At 38.5% G+C, this 25,985-nt stretch overlaps 1 protein-coding gene across 1 annotated transcript in view; it reads left to right on the forward strand.

Annotated features, from left to right (window-relative positions):
• Positions 1 to 25,985, forward strand: part of CNTNAP5 (contactin associated protein family member 5) — a 1,086,429-nt gene that overhangs the window by 533,411 nt on the left and 527,033 nt on the right. The window contains exon 7 of the mRNA XM_012140581.5: positions 4,537 to 4,680. Within this exon, the coding sequence (XP_011995971.2) occupies positions 4,537 to 4,680 (144 nt within the window). The remainder of the gene's footprint in view (positions 1 to 4,536; positions 4,681 to 25,985) is intronic.

Raw genomic sequence — 25,985 nt, forward strand, 5'->3', positions numbered from 1 at the left:
ATTTAAGGGATATGACTAGTAGTATACAGTTAAAAGTACACAAGTATAGTTTATGAATCTTTATGAACTATTTAGAAAAATTACTACTAGAGACATAGGAAAGAAAATCAGTAATATATGAAGCACGATTTTCCATTCTAACTTATCTGATAATGAACTAAATCTATAATTCAATAGTATAATTATAATCTCAAATTCTCAACTACTCAAAAAATTTAAAATATAAAACAGGTTTAAAATTTACATTCACACTGAGACATGCAGAAATACAATTTTACTTCTTTCCCCACATGAATTTAATATATTCACCAGTCCCTGATTCCTCTATAGCAGAAAAATCTAACCTTGATGATAGGTTAGATGATAGGTTAGAATGTTAGTGCCTATTTAAAATTCACTGCACTATTCTGTATGTGCTGAGTTATATGGGGCTTCTTCTTGCTCCTTCTTTTCATTTCCATGCGCTTATCACTGACTGGGGGCTTGTGGATAGCCTTGCATGGGTATAAAGTGTCTGCTTCGGTAGCCATTGTCCTTGGTACCTGCGATGGCTTCAGGCTGTGGGGTCTAGTCATCGGAACATTTGGACCTCCAAATCAGCTAGTAGGACTTTACACATGCACTGAAGACCTCAGTCCATCCATATTCCCTGTGCTGTTTTCATGGCCCGGGGGGCCTCAGCAGTCTACCTCATACAGAGCCCCAGTGATTCGGCCATTAAGACCCAACCCTCAGAAACCTCTATGCTGCTACTTCTTACAGCTGTTGCTTACCTGTCTCTCTTGCAGCTAAGTTTCACTCTGAGGCCATGATAAATCTGAAGCATTTTTAACAGGCTTACAGGCATCACTGTTGTAGGAATCAGGGGAGAAATAACTCCTTGCATTTTCCAAAATCTGTCTTGTGACCTTCATCCACATTCACTCCATTCACTCATCAGGTTTCAGTCTCCCAGAGAGAAGCAAAGAGAGAGGTCCCACAGTATGTAATCTATGGTACTTTTGTTTCCGCTAATTTTTTCCTAATATCTTCCACCCAGACTAGAAAGAGTTTTCTTTCCTTGATGAAATGGGAAATTACAATTTTGTAATATATACTCTCCTCCATACTGTTTGACTTAAAAACTCTCTACTCCAAATCCTTCAAACATGTTTCTTTCTCTGTTTTGCTATTTAATTTTTTTTAAAAAATTGTTCTTTCTTTTTTTTGAATATTGACCTAATGTTTTCTTAAATCACAGCTGAGTGAAATAGAGCATTATTTTTTTTTTTCACAAATTGAAGGTGGCCCAAAAAATGAACAAAATTTTCATTATATATTTAAAATTATAAAAAGAATAATAACTTATATCCACACAAAACCTCAACATTAATGATTACAGCAGCTTTATCTATAGCTGTCAAAATTTGGAAGCAATGAAGATGTCTTTCTGTAAGTGAATGTGTAAACAAACTGTGCTATGTACAGACAATGGAATATTATTCAATGCTAAAACAATAAATGAACTTTCTAGCCATATAAAGATATGGTGAAACCTTAAATTCATATTATTAAGTGAAAGAAGCCAATCTGAAATGGTTATTTATTGTGTGATTCCAACAATATGACATTCTGGAAAAGGTAAAACTATTGAAACAGTTAAAAGATCAATGGTTGCCAGGGATTAGAATCAGGGGCTGGGGGAAGGATGAATTAGCAAAGAAAAGAGGATTTTTACAGCAGTGAAACTGTTCTATATGATACTATACTGGTGGATGCATGTAATAATACATTTGTCCAAACCTATAGAATGTATAATACCAAAAGTAAAACATAATGTATGCTATGGACTTTGGGTGATTGTGATGTGTGAATGTAGGTCCACAAATTGAAACAAACCACTGATCGAAGCTTTTGTCAATGGGAGAGGAGACTATGCATGTTTGGGGGCACAGAGTATGTGGGAAAACTCTCTACCTTCCTCTCAATTCTGCCGTGAAACAAAAGCTGCTCTAACATAATAAAGTATTTTAAAAAATAAATACAAATAACAAATAGTCAACTCTGTTTTTACCTCACAAATTTGATTTATGCAATTTACAAAAGGGAAATGAATCTTTTTAATGCAAAAGACTCAAATTGAAAATATTGGAATACTGCAATAAATCAACAAGGAAATTATCAAAGCAATGTTTTTACAAAGTATTTTTAGAATTGACAAACTCACTTTTTTTTTTGTTTTCCAGAATATGTCTCAAGAGTTATGAGTCATTTTTAAATAGAGTCAAAGATAAAACTTCCAGAGTTTTACTGAAAGACAAATTTAGACTTGATCTAAATACTTGGCAAAAGGAAACTAGAGCTCAAACTCATTTACAATTTAAAGTGGGAGCACATGTATTTCAAGGCAAATAGAACATATATGTGGTTCAGTCACAGAGAATCTATTAATTTATGATCTATTAATATAATTCAACCCACCAACAGCTTAAATGCAAAATACTCTGTATCCTGTCACATGAATTTTTGAAATACCAATCAAAGAATAAAACTGAGCATTCATTCATTTCAAACAAATAATAAATAAGTAAGCATCTAAATAATTTATGTGGAAAATGGGACTAGAAGTATCTCTTTAATGTGATATGGAATCAGAATCAGTATATACTGGGAAATATACAAAAATACTGTTATTTTTTATTTTTTTCCTAATGTTCTATACCATAATTATTGTTTATTGCTGTTTTGGCTATATTTTAGAAAGTTTTGGTGAGGACAATGAAACCAAAAATGTATAAAAATTGGCTTGTAAAAAGAGGCAAGTATTTTAGGTATTTCATATGATTAGTACCTTCAAAAGTTCAATGAAATTAGCTAAAAAATATATTATTTAATATACAGGTGTCAGGATTGAGAAAACAATAGGAGAGGCATATCATTTTCTTAATGCAATTTTTAATTAATAAAAAAAAAGGAATTTACACTGGAATTTATTGAGATATAAATGACATATAATGTTATGTTGGTTTTGTATAGCATAATGATCTGATATTTGCACAATATGTTTTTCAGATTTAATACAGTGGAAATTGTTAAAAGCTTGAAATTCAGTGGAATTAAGTTGATAATGAATATGTGAATGAGAAAAGTAAACTAATAACCTTAGGTGAGAGGCCTTACCAAAAATATTTTGAATATAGAAACAGACCCTGAATTATTATATAGGAAGATGAAATATTTAAAAAACAACATTCTTCATTAAGTAAATGTGTTCATGGAAATAACAAATTCCATATTAATTCTCAAACTTCCAGTAGACTACTTTAAATAAAATTATTCTGAAATTAAATTTTAAAATTAAAAAGGCAAAATATAAAATAATTATGTTAGAGTAAAATAATAGAAAACAGACATGAGCAGCAGGGTTAATCATTCTTATCATAAATGTATAAAGAAATAATTTTTTAAAATAGTGTGGAATTTATGCGGGAAATAGTAGACATCTGTAAACAGCCCTTGCTTAATCTGTAGCTATTCATATAAGAAGACATTTCCACTGGGAGAACAAATCCTTCTGAAATATACTCAAGCATTCATACGATTTAAGTATTATATGCCGAAGGTAACATTTCAAAGCAGGGAAGAAAAACTGGGTTACTCACTAAATGGTATTGGGATAAACCTGATGATAGAAACTACTCTGCTTCTGTTTTAAAATAGGAAGAATATTCATAACAGTTTGTTTTAAAAAGAATATTTTCTTTCCAAAAGTAATTTGTAGTAATTTTTACTGGAAAGGGAAGTGGTAAACATAAATACTATTCCATTGCTTTCCCAGAGACAACTACCATTAATAGCTCAGTGTTATTTCCTCAGATCTAAATTGTAAGCCCATTTTTTATTATTGACATCATACCTTACTCCCAACTATAACTCCTGTATTTTTAAATAAACATTCCACTCATTTTCCACTTTACAACAAATGTTTTCTAAGCACCATTATTGACAACTAAGTAAGAGCCTATTATATCATTTCTCAATTTTTCCCTCTAAATAAATGCATGAGTTATGTGAATTGTTTCCTATTTTTCATCTTCATAAAATATTTCCGTAACAGCTGTGTTGATAAGGTGTTTTTGATACAATACAGAATAAACTAGGCCTGAATAGAGGTATATTTTGTTTCTCCCTTGGTTTTACTTTGGTTGTACTCTCTAAGATATTTGCATAAGAGATAAATATAAAGATGTTGATTTTCTTTGCTTTTTTCTTCCTTCTGTAAATTGTTGTTGTATTTAGTATTAAAAGGGTTCAGAAAGAATGTAAAATAGTTTTGTAAAATAAGCTCTTAAAAAGAAAGCAATTACAGTTATCTTTATGTGGCCTAATCAGTATCCTTTTAAATGTGTAATCAAGTGGCATCTATAATTATTTGAGCCACTTGGCTCATGCTACAACTGAATCTAGTGAAATTCACTTGCTTACTTTCCTTTTCCTTTACTCCTTTTTTAGAGCTTATAACTAAAAGTTGTTTTGTTTTTTTTTTCTTCCATGAAGCTTAGTTTTGGAGGAATTCCAGTACCAGGCAAACCTGGGACCTTTTTAAAGAAAAACTTCCATGGATGTATTGAAAACCTTTACTACAATGGAGTAAACATAATTGACCTGGCTAAAAGGCGAAAGCATCAGATCTATACTGTGGTAAGTCAGCATCCATTCCAGCTCGATGATTTCGAACATTTCAATGTGGTTAAGACTTGCTTTCCCCATCATACACCTGGCACTTCCTCATAATACATTTACATCACATTCTTGGATGTCTAAAGAGATTCCAAGGTGAAATTGGAGAGAGGGAGGCACAGTAGGGACTGAGTGGGTATGACCTGCATAACTGGGGGAAACCAGTGTTTTAGAGGTACCTACTGAATTGGACGGAGGAGCCTGGAGGGCTACAGTCCACGGGGTTGCAAAGAGTTGGACAGGACTGAGCGACTTCACTTTCACTTTCACTTCACTGAATTCTGTGTTCCTGGTTTGAGTTTGTGCCATCTGTGGGCGGGGCTTGCAATCTATACTGGGTTGAATGAATCTCTTTATTATCCCTGAGAAATGCAGCAAAAGAACCACAGATTCTATTAAATTCTATTGCTGGTGAATTATATATTTGTCTACTTACTGCTGTTGTTAAAAAGTTGGGCATTTTGAAGAACAGAGGTTAAATTTTTGATGTTGCTGCTGGGGTCTCAAGATCCCAATACATGCTTGCTTTCTTCTTTCCACCATTTAGGAGTTTCCTTGGTTTCATTTATATATAATGTTAGAGTTTTTAGTTGTACCTAGTGGAAGAAATAGAGAAAATCATACTACTCCATCCTGCTAGAAGCAGAGGTCCATTAAACTAACAGTATTGTAAAAGCTTTCACAAGACTAGACCCCCTTATCATTGACTAGTAGATGATGCTTCTCCTTGCAATCTGATCACTGGATTACCTGGAAAAATTGGAATTTAAATGATCTTGGGTGTTTTTTCCCTTGATAAGTATAATGTGTAAAAAATGTTTTATGTTTGGAGGTTCCACATATTAACACTTTTTTTTTTTTTTTTTAAGTAGCCATTGGATTCCAGCATGAGAAACAGCCTTGCTTGTGAAAAATCACAGTTTGGTTAAAGTCTGTAATATTTTAAAACACTTGTCCCTAGCTCAGGCTCCAGGCTTTTGACAATGTTACCCATATATGCCAAGGTTATTCATTAACTAATTAACTAATCCACATTGCAGGCAGATTCTTTACCAGCTGAGCCAACAGGGGAGCTTGTGAATACTGGAGTAGATAGCCTATCCCTTCTCCAGCAGAGCTTCCCGACCCAGGAGTAGAACCACAGTCTCTTGCATGGCAGGCAGATTCTTTACCAGCTGAGCTACCAAGTTAGGAAGTCCTAACGTTATTTATTAACTAATTAACCTAAGCACTAACTTGCTGATGACTTTTTGTTTAGGCGTAGGTCAGGAAAGCATACTCCTGCCCATTGCTCCTCAATATTATTCCTGCAAAATGTTTCATAACATACACATTTCATTGAGTTTAATCTACAGAAACAGTGGGATCACACATCGCTAGGAGTTTGAAAGTGACAATCAGTAATGTCTGACTCTTTGTGACCCCATGGACTGTATAGTCCATGGAATTCTCCAGGCCATGGAATTCTCCAGGAGTGGGTAGCCCTTCCCTTTTCCAAGGGATCTTCCCAATCTAGGGATCAAACCCAGGTCTCCTGCATTGCAGGTGGATTCTTTACCAGCTGAGCCAAAAGGGAAGCCCAAGAATACTGGAGTGGGTAGCCTATATCTTCTCCAGAGGATCTTCCTGACCCAGGAATCAAACCTGGGTCTTCTGCATTGCAGGTGGATTCTTTATCAACTGAACTAGTTTAGCTTAGACTAATATCATGAATGTCAATGTACCTGAAAGGAGAACAGAGCTACCTGTCATTATGGGAAGAGTTGGAATCACAATTTGAAACACACGGAACTTAATGAAACATTGCTACTTTCGTTGTTCACAAACTGGCTTCAGGAGTGTGAGAACTTGAGCCTGAGATATAAATAAACCCAATTCCTATTGTTATCAAGTTCAAACTTGCGCTGTTTGCCCCTCAATAGGCCAATAAATGGAGAGATGAGGCCTTGGGGCAAGGAATAGCGACTTTCTTCAGAAAGCCAGCAGACCTAGGAGTCCCAAAGAACCATCTTCTCCAAGCTAAAATTTAGACTTTTTAATGCTAAAATAGGAGGGAGTGAGCCTGTTGCACACTTGTTGGTGTAAAAATCCTTTGTTATTGCAGCTGTCCACATAGGTCAGATCATGGTGTTCCTCAAACCTCCAATAAGACAGATGTTATTCTCTGTTTGGCAAGTTTTACCTATATGAATGAAAAAGTGTTATATCTTTAATGAGCAGAGCATTGAGAAAGGGCTCTCCTGTATATTTCAGGCTATGGACAACATTCTTAACTTGTAGTAAAAGCAACAGAATATAAAAGTTAAAGTAAAAGAAACATATCCAATATGGAGTCAGATTTGTCTTCACTATTACACTTTGGCAACACTCATAGAAAACTCCACACATAAATTAAGGTAGGAAATATATTAAATAATAAGATATATTAAATAATAAGTCATTGAATATACAGAGCACAAAAAGGGAAGTCAGGGAGAATAAGGAGGGGAAAATCCCATGAATTTATGAATATTGATAGCTTTCATCATTTCCTTTTTGGAGAGGATCATTAGCTACAATTTTAATAAATGTTTTGTTGATTTTAAACTATCACAGCACTTACCAAGCTACCAAAATTTCACTACTATACTTGATTTCTCAGAGTTTAATTGGCAGTATTATTAATATGAATCATAAAGAATCTATTTTATCATTAATGCACTTGGGGGGGAAATTAAAAAAAAATAATTTTTGGTTCTTTGCAGATAAAGAACCATTAGTATTAAACTTCTCAATTTAAAGGGTGGTATAAACATATTATTTTTCTCCCAAATTGCTTCTATCACCTTGCTTAGGTGAAATTTCCTATCACTACACACACACACACACACACACACACACACACACACACACACACACACACGCACACACACACACACATTTAAACACTTCGTCTTTTTTCTTTAGGAATTCCACATGGAAAGGAATTGTTTGCACCATTAATTACACATACAAACAGTTTTATTCCCCTACTCAGGCTTACAGTTTCCCCCAAAGGCATGGTATCAACTACAAAATCAGCTTTGTTCTAAGTCACTAAGCCACAGATGTGCTAAGTAAGGGCTTTTGAGAAGGATGATGTTTTTGTCCTTTGCCAGTGTTCACAGGCTCTCACAGTTACTGAATTTGGGTAAGTTCGGAGTTGAGCAGGAGACTCAGGGAATCAACAAATCAGGCAACAAATTTAAGGTAATACCCATCAGTTACAAAAGGTAATTCAAGAAGCACAAGCCACATCCAGCACAGAACCCTCTCTGACAGGCTGCATTTCTGCAGCATCCCTATTGCAATTCATCATTCCTTTCTTGTGGGACCTGCCCACTCCTTGGAGATTTAACAGCTGTTCCATGGGGACAATTCAATTTAGTCTTTATAGCTCGATTTGACTACAAGACGATCCTCCACATCCTGAGATGCAGTAAAACGAACAGCTTAAAGTAGACATAAAAAGCACCTCACTTTTCTACCTCAAATCTTGCACACTATGCTAATATAGTACCATATAACAAACAATCAGAAAATAAATGGTCCACTGAAGTGTGTGTACAGTACCTGTAATGTGGATTATTATATACATAATATAAGAAATATATTGCCTTGCAATTTTCCTGAAAATGATTAATTTCATATCTTCTACTTCATAACAAATGCCACTTTCTTGGAGCTCTCCTTTCAGAGTTTTGAATCCCCTTTCACAGAGGCAATGAGAGTAACTTGGTGGTCTGAAAGTTGTCTTGATTATAGGTATTAAAATGATTATTTCTCATTCAAAAGAAAAGCATAGGAGAAATGCTTATATAGCTTGACTTTACCTTCAGTGGGAGGGGGGATAAAGGCAGATGGCCATTAGCAGGACTATGTTTATAGAACTGGCTTTGGAGCTATTTGACCATGTCAATTGGCTTCTGTATCTTTGTCTCCAAATAGTTGGATGGGTGTTGGCTAAGAAGCAACTTCATGGCTGAAATGGCTAAGCAATCACAAAATGCATTTCTCCTTAGCCTACAGGAAAGCCTGACAGTCTTCTCAATACAGTGTTCCTGGGCAGCACCATAGTTATATAATCGTTGATAAACTGTTTAGATGCCTAATCTTAATCAAGGGCTCACTCAGTCATGGAGCCTAGGGCAATTTACCAAACCTCAGTATCTTCATATGTAAAATGAGACAATTATAGTTCCTACCTCAGATTGTTTTTGTGATGATTAATATATGTTTAGCACAGTGTAAGGCTCAGTTTGTAAAAAAAAAAAAAAGAATCACCTACAATGCAGGAGGCCCGGGTTTGATCGCAGGGTCAGGAAGATCCCCGTGTGATAGTAACGGCAACCCACTCCAGTATTTTTCCCTGGGAAGTCCCATAGACAGAGAAGGCTGGTGGGCTATAGTGAATGGGGTCGCAAGAGTCAGACAAAACTTAGTGACTAAACCACCACCACCAAGGTCCACAGTAAGCACTCAGTACTTTGAAGGTATTAATAAGGAACATTTCTACCAATCAGTCAGTTCAGTCGCTCAGTTGTGTCCGACTCTTTGTGACCCGATGAACTGCAGAATGCCAGGCTTCCCTATCCATCACTAACTCCTGAAGCTTACTTAAATTCATGTCCATTGAGTTGGTGATGCCATCAAACTATCTCATCCTCTGTAGTCCCCTTCTGCTCCCACCTTCAATCTTTCCCAGAATCAGGGTCATTTCCAATGAGTAGGTTCTTCCCATCACGTGGCCAAAGTATTGGAGTTTCAGCTTCAGTATGAGTCCTTCCAATGAATATTCAGGACTGATTTCCTTTAGGATAGATTGGTTGGATCACCTTGCAGTCCAAGAGACTCTCAAGAATCTTCTCCAACACCACAGTTCAAAAGCATCAATTCTTTGGCTCTCAACTTTCTTTGTAGACCAACTCTCACATCCATATATGACTACTGGAAAAATCAAAGCTTTGACTAGATGGACCTTTGTTGGTGAAGTAATGTCTCTGGTTTTTAATATGCTGTCTAGGTTGATCATAACTTTCCTTCCAAGGAGCAAGCGTCTTTTAATTTCATGGCGACAGTCACCATCTCCAGTGATTGTGGATCCCAAGAAAATAAAGTCTGTCACTGGTTCCATTGTTTCCCCATCTATTTGCCATGAAATGATGGGACCAGATGCCATGATCTTAGTTTTTTGAATATTAAACTTTAAGCCAACTTTTTCACTCTCATCAAGCACTTTCATGATGAGCACTTTCATCAAGAGGCTCTTTAGTTCTTCTTCATGTTCTGCCATAAGTATGGTGTTATCTGCATATATGAGGTTATTGATATTTCTCCTGGCAATCTTGATTCCAGCTTGTGCTTCATCCAGCCTAGCATTTCTCATGATGTACTCTGCATGTAAGTTAAATAAACAGGGTGACAGTATACAGCTTCGATGGACTCCTTTCCCAATTTGGAACCAGTCTGTTGTTCCATGTTCAATTTTAACTGTTGCTTCTTGACCTGTATACAGATTTCTCAGGAGGCAGGTCAGGTGGTTTGGTATTCCCATTTCTTTAAGAATTTTCCACAGTTTGTTGTGATCCACACAGTCAAAGGCTTTGGCATAGTCAAAGAAACAGAAATAGATGTTTTTTGGGAATTCACTTGCATTTTCAATGATTCGAAGGTTGTTGGCAATTTGATCTCTACTTCCTCTGCCTTTTCTAAATCTGGCTTGAATATCTGGAAGTTCATGGTTCATGTACTGTTAAAGCCTGCCTTGGAGAATTTTGAGCATTTGAGTAGTTTCAGCATTATTTGGCATTGCCTTTCTTTGGGACTGGAATGAAAACTGACCTTTTCCAGTCCTGTGGCCACGGTTGAGTTTCCCAAATTTGCTGGCATATTGAGTGCAGCACTTTCACAGCAACATCTCTTAGGATTTGAAATAGCTCAACTGAAATTCCATCACCTCTACTAGCTTTGTTCATAGCGATGCTTCCTAAGGCCCACTTGACTTCAGATTCCAGGATGTCTGGCTCTAGGTGAGTGATCACACCATCGTGATTATCTTGGTCGTGAAGATCTTTTTTGTATAGTTCTTCCATGTATTCTTGCCACCTCTTCTTAGTATCTTCTGCTTCTGTTAGGTCCATACCATTTCTGTCCTTTATTGAGCCCAGCTTTGCATGAAATGTTCCCTTGATATCTCTAATTTTCTTGAAGAGATCTCTAGTCTTTCCCATTCTATTGTTTTCCTCTATCTCTTTGCACTGATCACTGAGGAAGGCTTTCTTATCTCTTCTTGCTATTCTTTGGAGCTGTGCATTCAAATGGGTATATCTTTCCTTTTCTCCTTTGCCTTTCACTTCTTTTCTTTTCACAGCTATTTGTAAGACCTTCTCAGATAACCATTTTGCCTTTTTGAATTTCTTTTTCTTGGGGATGGTCTTGATCACTGCCTCCTGCACAATGTCACAAACCTCTGTTCATAGTTCTTCAGGTACTTTATCACATCTAATCCCTTCAATCTATTTGTCGCTTTCAGTGTATAATTGTAAGGGATTTGATTTAGGTCATACCTGAATGGTCTAGTGGTTTTCCCAACTTTCTTCAATTTAAGTCTGAATTTGTCAGTAAGGCATTCATGACCTTGAGCCACAGTCAGCTACCAGTCTTTTTTTTTTTTTTTTTTTCTGACTGTATAGAGCTTTTCCTTCTTTGGATGCAAAGAATATAATAATCAGTATGATTTTGGTATTGACCATCTGGTGATGTCCATGTGTAAAGTCTTCTCTTGTGTTGTTGGAAGAGGGTGTTTGCTATGACCAGTGTGTTCTCTTGGCAAAATTCTGTTAACCTTTGCCCTGCTTCATTCTGTACTCCAAGGCCAAATTTGCCTGTTTCTCCAGGTATTTCTTGACTTCCTGCATTCCAGTACCTTATAATGAAAAGGACGTTTTTGAGGTGTTAGTTCTAGAAGGTCTTATAGGTCTTTATAGAACTGTTCAGTTGCAACTTCTTCAGCATTACTGGTTGGGGCATAGACTTGGATTATTGTGATATTGAATGGTTTGCTTGGAAATGAACAGAGATCATTCTGTAGTTTTTGAGATTGAATGCAAGTACCACATTTTGGACTCTTTTGTTGACTATGATGGCTACTCCATTTCTTCTAAGGGATTCTTACCAATAAGTTCAACTTAAGTTGGCATGTAAGCCAACATTTATTTGTTGTTTTGTGTATATAATTAATGACTCACATAGCATTCTTGCATTTTATGATCCCAAGAAATAATAAAAGTAGATTGGTTTGGTCATGTTCTGCTCCTGTATCTGTGGTTATAATTTATTCCCAAACCATATAAATCATGAAGTACATTTTGGGTAAATGTATTATAGATCTCTTTTGTTTGAGGAATTTAATGACTCACTCTAGTCCAGATTTGATGAAATGATGGACTTCTTTAAAATAAGATATTTAAAATAGATGTTGCCCAGTGGACTTGGGTGTAACAGGATACTAAGTAGGCTTTGTAAAATTTATCTTCTGTTTGCATGTCGCTGCCATGAAAGTTATTGGAGTGTGTTGTTTATTTCGTAAAGCTCTGAAGCCAAGAGATAAGGATAAGTGTATACATGAGGTAACATACACATTCACATTTCCATATGTGTGGGCACCCATATGCCCGCACACGCACACACAGGCTTATAGTGTTTGTCTTACCTTCCTGTGACTGAGAATCTCCTGAAAATTGCTCAGAGAAAAAAAATCCCTGGTGTGTAGTGAAGCCTAATCTCTAGCTTATTCCTGGGATCACATTTCGTCCCTGTAGTTTGCTCTGTGGTAAATGATACTTGCCGCTGATGGAAGGACTCATTTGAAAAGGCAACTAACCTATCAAATCTTCTCTCTCCACGTTTCTACTGTTTCCACTGTCATTTGACCAGTCTGACATTCATATTACCTGCTTCTAGTTTGTATGCTCCTCGTACCTTGGAAAAAAAATATTCTCAAATTATTAGGTTTTGGAGAAGTGGCTTCCTTTCTGTCTTTGGGCAAAGCGAAATTAAATAGTTTCAATCATGTGAAGAGTAATGTAACAAAGTTGAAAAGCAAACTAACAATTAAATGGTTATCTTCTCTGAAAATGGTCCTGCCTTAAATTGGTGTTATGATTTTTTTTCCTTACGTGACTGGTTTCATTAACTCATCTGATGAAATCATTATTTGACATTACTAAACAAAACATCTTTAGAATGTTAAAAATATGCATCTCCATGTATTACTGATGCCCTTTGAAATATACAGAATAGAAAACCTAACCAGCCAGAGAGGAAAACACTGTTCTCATCTATATGTATTTCATTTTCAGATTTTAAATGTATATTTGATATAACATAAACTGTATTTATTGACAATAAACTGTATTTATTTTATATCTTGCTTTTCATGGTTTAAAAACTATTTTCTGTGTCTTTAAAACTTTCATTAAACACTTCCAGTCATTTTACAACAATAATATCTATAGTAAGTCCATTCACCATAGTTCATTCAAGATTCTATGGTGTTAAAATTTGAGTTGTTTGAATTTTTATTGCCAAAAATAATGCTGAGATTACAAATATAAACTGAAATAATTTCCTGAAACTTAGGATGGATCAACAGAAATGAACATTAGTTTATGAAAAGTCTGTACCAGTTTCCATCCTTCCCTCCCACAGTGTCGGAGGAAACCACTCATCCTGCCGGTTTCAACCCCTGCTTCAGTGTCATTAGAACACACAAGTACATTTTAAAAATGGGGCTTGGGGCTAAATTGAAGTAAAAATCGACTTAGGTACGCTCCTTCTTTGCAAAACTTCCAACTAATGAGCTGGAGTGTGTTCCTTTTACACTCTTTTTCCCGCATAATAACAGCCACGACAGTTCCTCCATGTGAAGACATCTTCTTTTGAGCACTTTCTTAGAGACAATGGCACAAATCACCATGCTAATGCCAGAAGGGCAGTGAATGGAGGGATGAGAGATAGACCCCTGGTTGTATTAGTTCCTCTGTCCCAAAACATCTGTGAGAGGCAGGTAGGAACAGTCTGTTATTATCCACAATTTCTACTAAAAGATACTTTATGCTTAGGACTGGGAAAAGTCAGTGATATATAGTCAGTGGCTGTGTCATTCACAGCCTTCTTTCCTCTCTGCTGGAAACCACTACACCATCAGCTTTTATTCATTTTTATTATACAGCTATTTTTTTCTAGAGTCCTGAATGACTTTCATGTCAAACTGAAAAAAAAAAAAAAAGAAAAGAAAAGAAAGTTTGAACAGATCTGTGAATAGCACCGCTTACCTGGGAATTGAGGACTATGAAATCCTTCAGAAATGACCCTTGTGTGATTTCCTAATTGCCAAATACATCTCTCATGGGTATTTCTTGCAATGTAGAAACTCTGGGCAAAATCCTTGTCTTTGACAAGAGGAAGAAAGGTGGCATCAGAGGTCAGAGTGTGTGGGAAGAGCCTCGCTCCTTATCCTCAGATGGCTGTGCTCCTGGCAGGCCCTCCTCCCGGCCCCACGGCTCTCACAATGCCCATCCTCTGGTATCTGGCTGTCAGGCTGTTCCTCCTGGGAGTAAGGAGATGGCTGAGAGTTCTGTGTAGGGATTCAACACCTGCCCAGAAACCCTACAACCAGTGGCTCTTATGTTCCTACAAGACAGATAACAACTTCCCTGCTTGGGTTTTGAATCCTCTATAATCATCCCCTTTCTTCTATAGGTTGATTTCCCACTTTCTCACCAGGGCTTCTTTTATAGCCAGGCCCGGAATAGTGACTGTTTCCGGAATTCACTGTAAGAGTCTCTTCCTCTATGCCTTTCATTCTTTCATTTAGTGTCTCCGATACTCACTAAACTACTTTTCTCCTTTACAGGCTGTTGGTTCAGCCACATGATTGCCTTCCTCTTCCCAATTCACAAGTAGGGCTAGCATCTTAAACCAGCATGTGCCACTGACTCTCAGAAGTGGAGCAGGATCCTGGAGCCTTAGGCTGTATAGACCAAGACTCCCTGCCTTGTAGGGAGACCCAAGGGAACTGGAAACCAAGCAGACAATCCTATATTTCAGGGAGTGACTTAGGGGCTTTGGGGCTAAGTAACCAAAAATTAGGACACATTTCAAAGTTATAAAAATGGAACCAGTAATAGGGTTACTGAGAAGCTGTTATGCTCCTGCCATCCATATGTTAACTTCTGAAGCTGTTATGTGCCTGCCTTCCAAATGTCTGTGGCTCCCTGGAGTGCAGGGCTAAGAAGAAGCACGGGGTAAGGCCCAGACTGGGTGGAAGAAAGTGCTGTGATCCCTAAGCAGAATGAAGATTGGGAAAGGAGTAGCATTCAGTGTGCTATGTGTGCTGGCCCTATCCGGGCGTGTTCCAGAGCCCACACTCTCCTCGGAACATCTTTCAAACTCTAAGGTCCCTATGCTCTCCATGTTGTAAACTCACACTTGCCTAACATGGCACAACTTAGCACTTGATTCATTACCCTCGTCAAGATATAGTTGAGCACCTGCTCTACGCCAAAAAAAAAAAAAAAAAAAAAATTCCTGCTTTCAGTGGATGGGAAACCTCTCAGCCCCAAACATGCACACCTTGGGAACAAGGTCGCCATCAGAACTCAGAATCCGAAACCGATCCTCTTGCCAGGGTGGATTCCTTCTGCCTGCTCCCTGCTCTCCTTGCTGCCGCTGTGCCTGTCACCCCTCCTCTGCTCACTGCCTTCTTGGTTTGACACTTTCTGTTTGTTTTACTACCTTGAGATCTCTCAGTGTATCTGCTTTTCCATTTGCTCTTACAGTCTTCTGCTTTATTTTAAAAACTAAAAACAAATTTTATTGATTTTACTGTGTTAATTACTATTACACAGCAAAGGGATTCAGTTACACATTCTGAAAGAATGTATATATGTACACATATATTAGAATGTATATATATATTATTTTTCATATTATTTTCCATGATGGTTTAGCCCAAGATATGGAAAAAAGCTCCCTGTGCTATACAGTAGGACCTTGATGTTTATCCATTTCTATACAATAGGTTGCATCTGCTAATCCCAAAGTCCCATGCCATTCCTTCCCATACACTCTTCTGCTTTCTGACTATGACGGGAGCCTCTGCCTTCCAGGCTGCAAGGCTCACAGCACTTCTGACTGCCTTCTGTCAGTAACTGCACGTTGGCCAGACTCAAACCTAGTTTGTAAGAGTTCAGGAGAAAAAATGATGGAGCTAGCAGTTTGGCCACCTCATGCGAAGAGTTGACTCATTGGAAAAGACTCTGATGCTGGGAGGGATTGGAGGCAGGAGAAGAAGGGGACGACAGAGGATGAGATGGCTGGATGGCATCACTGACTCGATGGACGTGAGTCTGAGTGAACTCCGGGAGTTGGTGATGGACAGGGAGGCCTGGCGTGCTGCGATTCATGGGGTCGCAAAGAGTTGGACATGACTGAGCGACTGAACTGATCTGAACTGAACGGAGCAGTCAGGAAAAACTTCATGAAAATGATGAAAGTGTAGGAACTTTCCAAGAGTTTTGAAGAAAAAGATAACTCTTAACCAATTCCGAGTTCATAGGAAGGCAGGACAAGTGGAGTCATGGTATATGTACCAGCTCAAGGTGGGGACATGGTATTACTAGGAATACTGTTATGTTTTATTCTAGCTTGGTTCTTTCCAAAAGGTATTTTGTGTCACTCATAGTGTTAAATATGTGATGGGCAGCAAATGTTAATAGATGAAAGCATTCTGTATTGAAGAGGCTATGATCTTTGAAGGCAGTGAAAATAAATCCTAGAATGACCACACACTATCTATAGAATGTGGACCAGAGTTAGTCTGCAGTGTCTTCATCTATAAGGTAGAAATAATCATACTTATGTTACATATAAGGGACTTCCCTGTAGCTCAGATGGTAAAGAATCTGCCTGCGATGCAGGAGACCAGGGTTCAATCCCTGGGTCAGGAAGATTCCCTGGAGGAACTCATTCCAGTGTTCTTGCCTGGACAATTCCCTGGACAGAGGAGCCTGGTGGGCTACATTCTATAGGGTCACAAAGAGTCGGACATAATCGAGCAACTAACAAACATACACACGATACACATATACCATGACTCCAGGGATAATGTAGGCATTGAATCACTAGGAGCTAACAATATCATCAGAATTATTTTTATTGGCCCACTTTGCTCACCATTTCACATTGTATATTTCCCATGAAGATCACATGAAAGCATGGGTGAGGCCCAAATTTTGACAGTCTTGGGCCTCTCTAAAGAGAGGACCTATAATTATATCTATCCTATAATACAAATGCCCTTCTACAAGTACAACACTAAGGATTTTAGATCAGTGGCTATTAATATTTCAGGGGACTCAGACACTTTAAGCAGGTATTGAAAGCTATGAATACATTTTATTTTGCATAACAACTTGAAGGCACATAGATGCCCCTGAAGTCTATCCACAGACAGCAGGTCAAGAGTTTTAGATTGATTTTTAGATTAGAATTGTAGATAAAATTAAGCCTTTTCTCTGTCTTTATAAATTCCCAATGATATTACATTAATGTCTTGTGTTGAATAGCCCGGACTCTGAACAAGTATGTGACTGCGCTAGATCTGTTCCTCCTGTGACAGTGGGGCTGGCTTCTTAGAAACTCATCTTTTGTCACAGGATTTAGAAAATGCCTGTCTCCATGTTGTTTGAAAGGTAAAATTTAGTATAAAGAAATGATTATGGCTCAGATGGTAAAGCATATGCCTACAGTGCGGGAGACCTGGGTTCGATCCCTGTGTCAGGAAGATCCTCTGGAGAAGGAAATGGAAACCCACTCCAGTGCTCTTGCCTAGAAAATCCCATGGACAGAGGAGCGTAGTAGACTACAGTCCATGGGGTTGCAGAGTCTGACACGACTGAGCGACTTCACTTCGCTTACTTCACAGTAGATGGTTAACTGCTAAACTGGTTAAAAGATGACTATAAGAGGTCCAGAAACAGCGAGTTAAAAAAAAAAAATCAGGTACTTCCTCTAGGCTGAGAGGGTGGGCAGAGAAGGAACTGGGACCCTGCTCACCCCCTAGACTGAGATTCAGACCTTTCCAAAGGGGCCATGGTTACCAGGGGAACATGTAGCCTGAGAGCTACCTGTGGAAGCTGCCGCCAGTGGGGAGGATGTGGGCAGAAGCTCCACTGTGCAGAGCTGACTAACTACCCAGTAGGACAGGAACCTGGAGAAGTGGCTTCCAAGTGCTATGGCCCTACAGTGGTTCTCTAGTGCCTTCTACCAACCAAAACGAGCAATTGGCTCACTAACAAAAAAAAAAAAAAACTTTACAGGATCCAACTCTAGCATCCCTAGCAGGGCGGCTTTGGTGCTAAAACTCAGATGTGGATAACTGTCATCATCTCCATCTCTTTTCTTTCTTTTAAAATCTAGGTTAAAATGAGAGGCCCTACTACGTATTTAAACTGCCACAGACAGTGTATGCTTGTGTTCTTGGGGTGGTGTGTATGTGTGTGTATACACACTTGTATCTACAAAGATACACACATATTTTCTTTAGATATAAAAGGACAAACAGTAGGTACTTTTGACATGTTTTTGTTTTTTATAGTTTTGAGAAAGAGATCAGATCTTTAATTTCGAATTGACAACAAAGTACCATTTAAACATACACACCCACATAAAAGCATGTAACTGGCCCACATTTTGACAAAGTCTTGGTCCTCTCCAAAGAGACAGTTTGTTGTATCGATAACTGTTGCCTCTAATAGAATAAAATAACAGGGAAAATAAGAAAAAGGAAACAAATTAAAGAGAATGAAATGAGAGGCAGTAGATGTCAAGAAGAGGAGATTGTGAAGCCACATAGGAAAGACATGCATGTTCATGATTTTTGTCTCCTGAGCATAGACTTAGACAGTAATTAGCCTGTCTCACAAATGTATGAAGTTTTGCAAAATCTCAAATACAGGTCCAGGATTTAGATAGCAGTAAAGTATTCATATATTTAACTTTCCCATTACATGTTTGCTAATAGAGAATACTGAAACTACAACTATTTGATGTGTTCACATGATTTATTACACTAAAAAGCATCTCTCATAGTCAAAAAGTTAAGAGCATTCTGTAAGTAGACTCGCACTCAAAGTACCCAAACAATTTACCCTTCACATGAGGATTTGCAATGCTCCACTTCTCACAAAAGTGTCTCATCTTTCACCTAAAGATTTTCTCATGTTGTTTGCTCTTCTCTGAAATTGTTTTTTATTTCCCTGTTTTTCTACATTTTCTATAATATTTTAGTTCAAGGCTTCACTCCATTACTCCATTCCTAAGTCTGCCTGTGGGGTTACCCATTATACCCCATGGTGGTCAGTTATGTTCTCCCTGGTGCTGTAACAAGCACCAAAGTTTGCTTATTTTACCCAAGGAAGCAAGTTTTTTTGGAGATCTTTTCATATTTTTCTTCATGGTATCAATACAATCCTGTGGCTCAACAAATATTTTAAAAATAATGATAATTTTTAAATGCAAAATAAAAGATTGACCAGGTCTTAATGAACCTAACTCTGAGATCAAAACGAAGCCAACAGTACGCATGTAGCCTCCTGAAGCCACATGTGATAGAAATCTCATGCTTGATCAGATTTAAGGTGATGGTGTGCATTTATTTCAGTTACACACATCACATAGTGAGGCTTGTAAGCACACTCTGTTTGCGCAGTATACTGCAAGAACCAGAGCTGAAACTCAGACTCAGAGGATGGATCATTCACTGCTAGCTTCCCATAGTTAATGGAAGATCGGGTAGCCCTAGAAGACATGCTTAGTGTTCTATGTAGGCTTTGGTGAATGTGTTTCATACCACGTGCATGGGCAAATATAATACTCCATCCTGGAACAACAGTGAAAACCTATTCTGTATTCTTCCAGGAAACTAGAAAGTGCTTGGATTTTATCAGATTGTGATCTCAGTGTGGTGACTAGAAATAAATCACTAAGACAATTGAAGCATCTTCTGTGTTTGCTTTTACCCTTAAAATTAAGTGTTTACAACCTGGGTTTGACAATTTATGGTATAGCCTTAAATTACAGTTCTTTGTGATCAAGATAGCCCTATAGCCCTCATAGACTGTTTAGGAAGCAGTAGGTAACCAAGTTTCTTAAGAGTTGTGAGATATTCAGTGCAGACACTGAATAACCAACAAGTACACCAATAAGTATCTTGCAAAAAATGTTTCATTTTCGTTAAAAAATAATGTTGCACATGCAAACTATTACATAGAATGGATAAACAACAAGACCATACTCTATGGCACAGGGGATTATATTCAATATTCTGTAGTAAACCAGAATGGAAAAGAATATGAAAAAGAATCTTAAAATTGTTTACAGATTATAGGAAGTTTCAAAAACATAGTACTAGAAAGAAAACATTATCTTCCCTCTCATCAACAAAGTGAAAGTTGCTCAGTCATGTCTGGCTGTTTGCAACCCCATGGACTCTACAGTCCATGGGATTCTCCAGGCCAGAATACTGGAATGGGTAGCCTTTCCCTTCTCCAGGGGATCTTCCTAACCCAGGGATCAAACCCAGGTCTCCTGCATTGCAGGTGGATTCATTAGCAGCTGAGCCACAAGGGAAGTCTGAAAATACTGGAGTGGGTAGCCTATCCCTTCTCCAGGAGATCTTCCCAACAAAGGAATTGAACTGGGGTCTCCTGCACTGCAGGCAGATTCTTTACCAACTGAGCTATCAGGGAAACCCTTCATCAATAAAGGCCACCATCAATACTATGCCAAACAAGATTTGCCAGTCTCTTTTTAAAGGACTATTCTTGCATAATTTCTTTTTTCTTGTTATCAATATACTGTCTAATAAATACAATAATTTGTTAAGCATTTCTTTTGCACCAGATACTCTGTTATCTGATTATCATAGTTACTTATTTTAATTCTTGAAATAATCCAATGAAGTGGATTTCTGGTGTTTTCATTTTTACAAGTGTGAAAACTGAGTCTTAAAATTACTAAAGCAACTTGCCTGAGATATACATAAGTGATAGAACTTGTAAGTGACAGAACCTGGTCTCCATCCCTGGTCTTTCTGATATCAAATCCATTCTCAACTGCTGTGATTTGTTTTTTGCGCATTTTATATCCTGTTCTCATCACCAAGTTTTTAAATTCTAATGACAATAAAACTACTATTTGAAAATGATGATCAATACATGTTGAAAACGTGAATGAGTTTTTTTGTAAGAGGAAAGAGTGATTTGAACTCCCACTGAGGAAGTTAGCACACTGCAAAGGGTAGGTGCTTAATAAATATTTGTTTGAGTTTGTGTTGTGTTGATCATGTATGGATGTGAGAGTTGGACTGTGAAGAAGGCTGAGTGCCGAAGAATCGATGCTTTTGAACTATGGTGTTGGAGAAGACTCTTGAGAGTTCCTTGAACTGCAAGGAGATCCAACCAATCCATTCTGAAGGAGATCAGCCCTGGGATTTCTTTTGGAAGGAATGATGCTAAAGCTGAAACTCCAGCACTTTGGCCACCTCATGCGAAGAGTTGACTCATTGGAAAAGACTCTGATGCTGGGAGGAATTGGGGGCAGGAGGAGAAGGGGACGACAGAGGAAGAGATGGCTGGATGGCATCACCGACTCAATGGACGTGAGTCTGAGTGAACTCCAGGAGTTGGTGATGGACAGGGAGGCCTGGCGTGCTGTGTGCAATTCATGGGGTTGCAAAGAGTCAGACACGACTGAGCGACTGACCTGAACTGAACTGAGTTTATGTTGTGTTGATTATAATCAAACTCACAAGGTATGATTATCAACGATAATACTGTCTTCCTATGCAAAACTGGAGCATCTTCAGGAGAAAAGTTGATCCTCTCCCTACCCAGTGGTCTTCACAGATAATTAAAAGATCCTTAGCACCGTCTCATGGTTAGCTGCCTGCCTGCTGCTGCTGCTAAGTCACTTCAGTCGTGTCCAACTCTGTGTGACCCCATAGATGGCAGCCCACCAGGCTCCCTCATCTCTGGGATTCTCCAGACAATAACACTGGAGTGGCTTGCCATTTCCTTCTCCAATGCATGAAAGTGAAAAGTGAAAGGGAAGTCGCTCAGTCATGTCCGACTCTTCACGACCCCATGGACTGCAGCCCACCAGGCTCTTTGTCCATGGAATTTCCCAGGCAAGAGTACTGGAGTGGGGTGTCATTGCCTTCTCCGGTTAGCTATCTAGAGATAGAAAATTAGAAGATGATCTTTGGGATGCCTCCCTTCGCTAACAGCTTCTACTCCCCTGATCTGGTGGAAGAGACCCAGCCTGATTAGAAAGAGCACTGTGTGGGTCAAAGATACAGCTTCTCCATCCAATTGGGTCAGTAGGTAGCAGGGTAAACTTCACAATTAGCTTACTCTTCTTGGTGCTGCCTATAATGAGAAATGACCTCTAGATAATATCTAACATACCTTTCATCTCAAAGATTTCATTAAGCACAAATATTTAAAATCTCTCTCTCAGTGTATGAGGGTGCAAGGGCTGCTGTGACAAGTATCACTAACTGAGTGAACAGACTGGCATGGCTTAAACAATAGAAGTTCTTAAACAACAACTCTTAAACTATTTATACAACAGTTCCAGAGGCTGGACATCCAAGATATCAAGGTGTCACCAGGCTTGGTTTCTCCTGAGGCTTCTCTCCTTGGCTTGTAGGGGGCCATCTTCTGGCCATGTCTTTCCATGGTCCTTCCTGTATGTAAATGTGTAGCTGATATATCTATGTGTTTAAAATTTTTCCTCTTATATAGGCACAAGTCAGATTTTGGGCCTTACCTTACTGGCCTGATTTTAACTTACATGCTTTCACTTTTTTTTTTTTTTTAAGTTCTACTACTAACTTCTTTTTTATTTTTTTAATGTTTACTTTAATTGGAAGACAATTAGAATATTGTGGTGGTTTTTGCCATATATCTGTATGAATCAACCATAGGTATACATGTGTCCTCTCCATTATGAACCCCCCTTCTACCTCCCTCCACTCTCTATCCCTCTAAGTTTTCACAGAGCACAAGGTTTGGGTGCCCTGCTTCATGCATCAGACTTGCACTGGTTATCTGTTTTACATATGGTAATGTATATGTTTCAATGCTATTCTCTCAAATGATCCCACCCTCTCCTTTCATTCGGTCCAAAAGGCTATTCTTTACATCTGTGTCTCCTTTGCTGCCCTGTACATAGGACTGTCAGTACCATCTTTCTTGATTCCATATATATGCATAAATATGGCCTGGTTTTAACTTAATTCCTTCTTTAATGGCTTATCTCCAAATATCATCCCATTCTGAAGTACAGGGTTTAGGGGTCCAATAGAGGAACTCTATAGGAATGGGCCTCCCTGATGGCTCAGACAGTAAAGAATCCACCTGCAATGCAGGAAGGAGATATGGGTTTGATTCCTGGGTCAGGAAGATCCCCTGGAGAAAGGAATAGCTACCAATTCCAGTATTCTTGCCTGGAGAATCCCAGGACAGAGGATTCTGGAGAGCTACATTTGATGGGGTCACAAAGAGCCAGACATCACCTGGAAGTTACTCACTCATAGGAATTTTGGGGAAACAATTTCACTCATACCAATCACTTAAGATTTAATTATTTGGAGGCCACTAAATTGCTTGTTCACTATTGTGAACCCTGTTCTCCCACATGAAGCAAAAGCAGAGGGCCTGTCACCTGCATGTGGGAATTAGGAACCCTGACTGCTTTTACTCTGTGGATTTCGTCTTGAGGATCCCAATAGGCTACTGGAAGTGAGGTATCATAACTGCATACAAAGCTGCAAAAATGAGGACAACAGGAACATATGAGGAATGTCTCTGTCAGCTAGGACAGCTTTCACCAGGTGCTTCCTGCATGAGGGGGTCTCATGGGCCAGACTTAGTCACCTGGCCATGCATACCTACAGGAGAAGTGGGGAAATGTAGTCACCTAGTTGAACACATTATTGCCTCAATTAAGTTGGAGTTCCACCACCCAGAAAGACAAAGAATGGGGAGATTTGAGTGTATAACTAGAAATATCTGCTTAAATTTCTTTGAACAATTTGTGGTTCACTCAGTCATGTCCAACTTTTTGTGACCCCATGGATTGCAGCACCCCAGGATTCCCTATCCTTTACTATCTCCCAGAGTTTGCTCAAACTAATATCCATTGAGGCAGTGATGTCTTTCAAGCATTTCATCCTCTGTACCCCCTTCTCCTCCTGCCCTTGATCTTTCCCAGCATCAAGGTCTTTTCCAATGAATCAGCTCTTCTCATCATTGACCAAAGTGTAGGAGCTTCAGCTTCAGCATCAGTCATTCCAATGAATATTTAGGATTGATTTCCTTTAAGATTAACTTGTTTGATCTCCTTGTAGTCCAAGGAACTGTAAAGGGTCTTCTCCAGCATGGCAGTATTAAAGGATCAATTCTTTGGTGCTCAGCCTTCGTTATGGTCCAAATCTCACCTCTGTACATGACTACTGGAAAAACCATATCTTTGACTATATGAACATTTATCAGCAAAGTGATGTTTCTGCTTTTTAATTGCTATCTAGGTTTGTCATAGCTTTTCTTCCAAGAAGCAAGAGTCTTTTAATTTCATGGCTCTAATTACCATCCTCAGTGATTTTGGAGCCAAATAAAATAAAGTCTGTCACTGTTTCCATTATTTGCCCATCTATTTGCCATGAAGTGATGGGGCTGGATGCCATGATCTTCATTTTTGAAAGTTGGGTTTTAAATCCATTTTTTCAGTCTCCTCTTTCACTTTCATCTAGAGATTTTTAAATTCCTCTTTGCTTTCTGCCATAAGGGTGGTGTCATCCGCATATCTGAGGCTATTGATATTTCTCCCAGCAGTCTTGATTCCAGCTTGTGCTTCATCCAGCCTGGTATTTCACATGATATACTCTACATATAAGTTAAATAAGCAAGGTGACAGTTTACAGCCTTGACATACTCCTTTCCCAATTTGGATCCAGTCTGTTGTCCCATGTCTGGTTCTAACTATTGCTTCCTGACCTGCATATCTGCATGTGGGTTTCTCAGGAGGCAGTTAAGGTGGTCTGGTATTCCCATCTCTTTATGACTTCTCCATGGTTTGTTGTGATCCACACAGTAAAAGGCTTTAGCATAGTCAATGAAGCAGAAGTAGATTTTTTTTTTTTTCTGGAATTCTTTTGATTTTTTCTATGATCCAATGGATGTTGGCAATTAGATCTCTGGTTCCCCAACTTTTCTAAATCCAGCTTGAACATCTGGCAATGAAGGTCAATATATGGGTTTCCTCAGTACTTTTGCCTGGAAAATCCCATGGGTGGAGGAGCCTGGTAGGCTGCAGTCCATGGGGTCATCAAGAGTCAGACATGATTGAGTGACTTCACTTCACTTTTCACTTTCATGCATTAGAGAAGGAAATGGCAACCCACTCCAGTGTTCTTGCCTGGAGAATCCCAGGGACAGGGGAGCCTAGTGGGCTGCCATCTGTGGGGTCGCACAGAGTCAGACAGGACTGAAGCAGCTTAGCAGCAGCAACAGCAGCATGTAAGAAGTGGTACAAGTTCTATTTTAGTGTCAAGACAGGAAAGCACAATTCAGCCATCACCATTATAATCATGCTCTAGACTTGCATTGTCCAATATGGTACCCACCAGTTCTGTGTGGCAAGGGGTATTTGAAATGTGATTAGACCAAACAGTGATCTACTGTAAAGACAATGATGTTAATTTCATGTTTAAATATTATTTGTATGTTAACACAGTATTAACAGTTAACATACAGTATTAAACATACAGTATTATACAGTTAACACAGTATTAAAATTCAAGTTTAGTTTATCTCTTTCATTTTACTTTAAAAAAGTTTGGAGAAGTAAGTTCACTCAAAGGGAAAAAATAGACACATATGTACACACACACATACACAGACACAGACACACATCACCATCCTTGCTATCATGACTTGTTAACCTATTTGAAACCATACATGCACCTCAATAGCCAAGACATAGAAACAGCCTAAATGTTCATCAACAGATGAACGCATAAAGAAGATACAGCCCCCCCCCACACACACACACACAATCACACACACACACAATCACACGCACACAATCACACACACAGAATGGAATATTACTTAACCATA

This window comes from Ovis aries, chromosome 2 (genome assembly GCF_016772045.2).
Source record: "Ovis aries strain OAR_USU_Benz2616 breed Rambouillet chromosome 2, ARS-UI_Ramb_v3.0, whole genome shotgun sequence".
Lineage (NCBI taxonomy): Eukaryota > Metazoa > Chordata > Mammalia > Artiodactyla > Bovidae > Ovis > Ovis aries.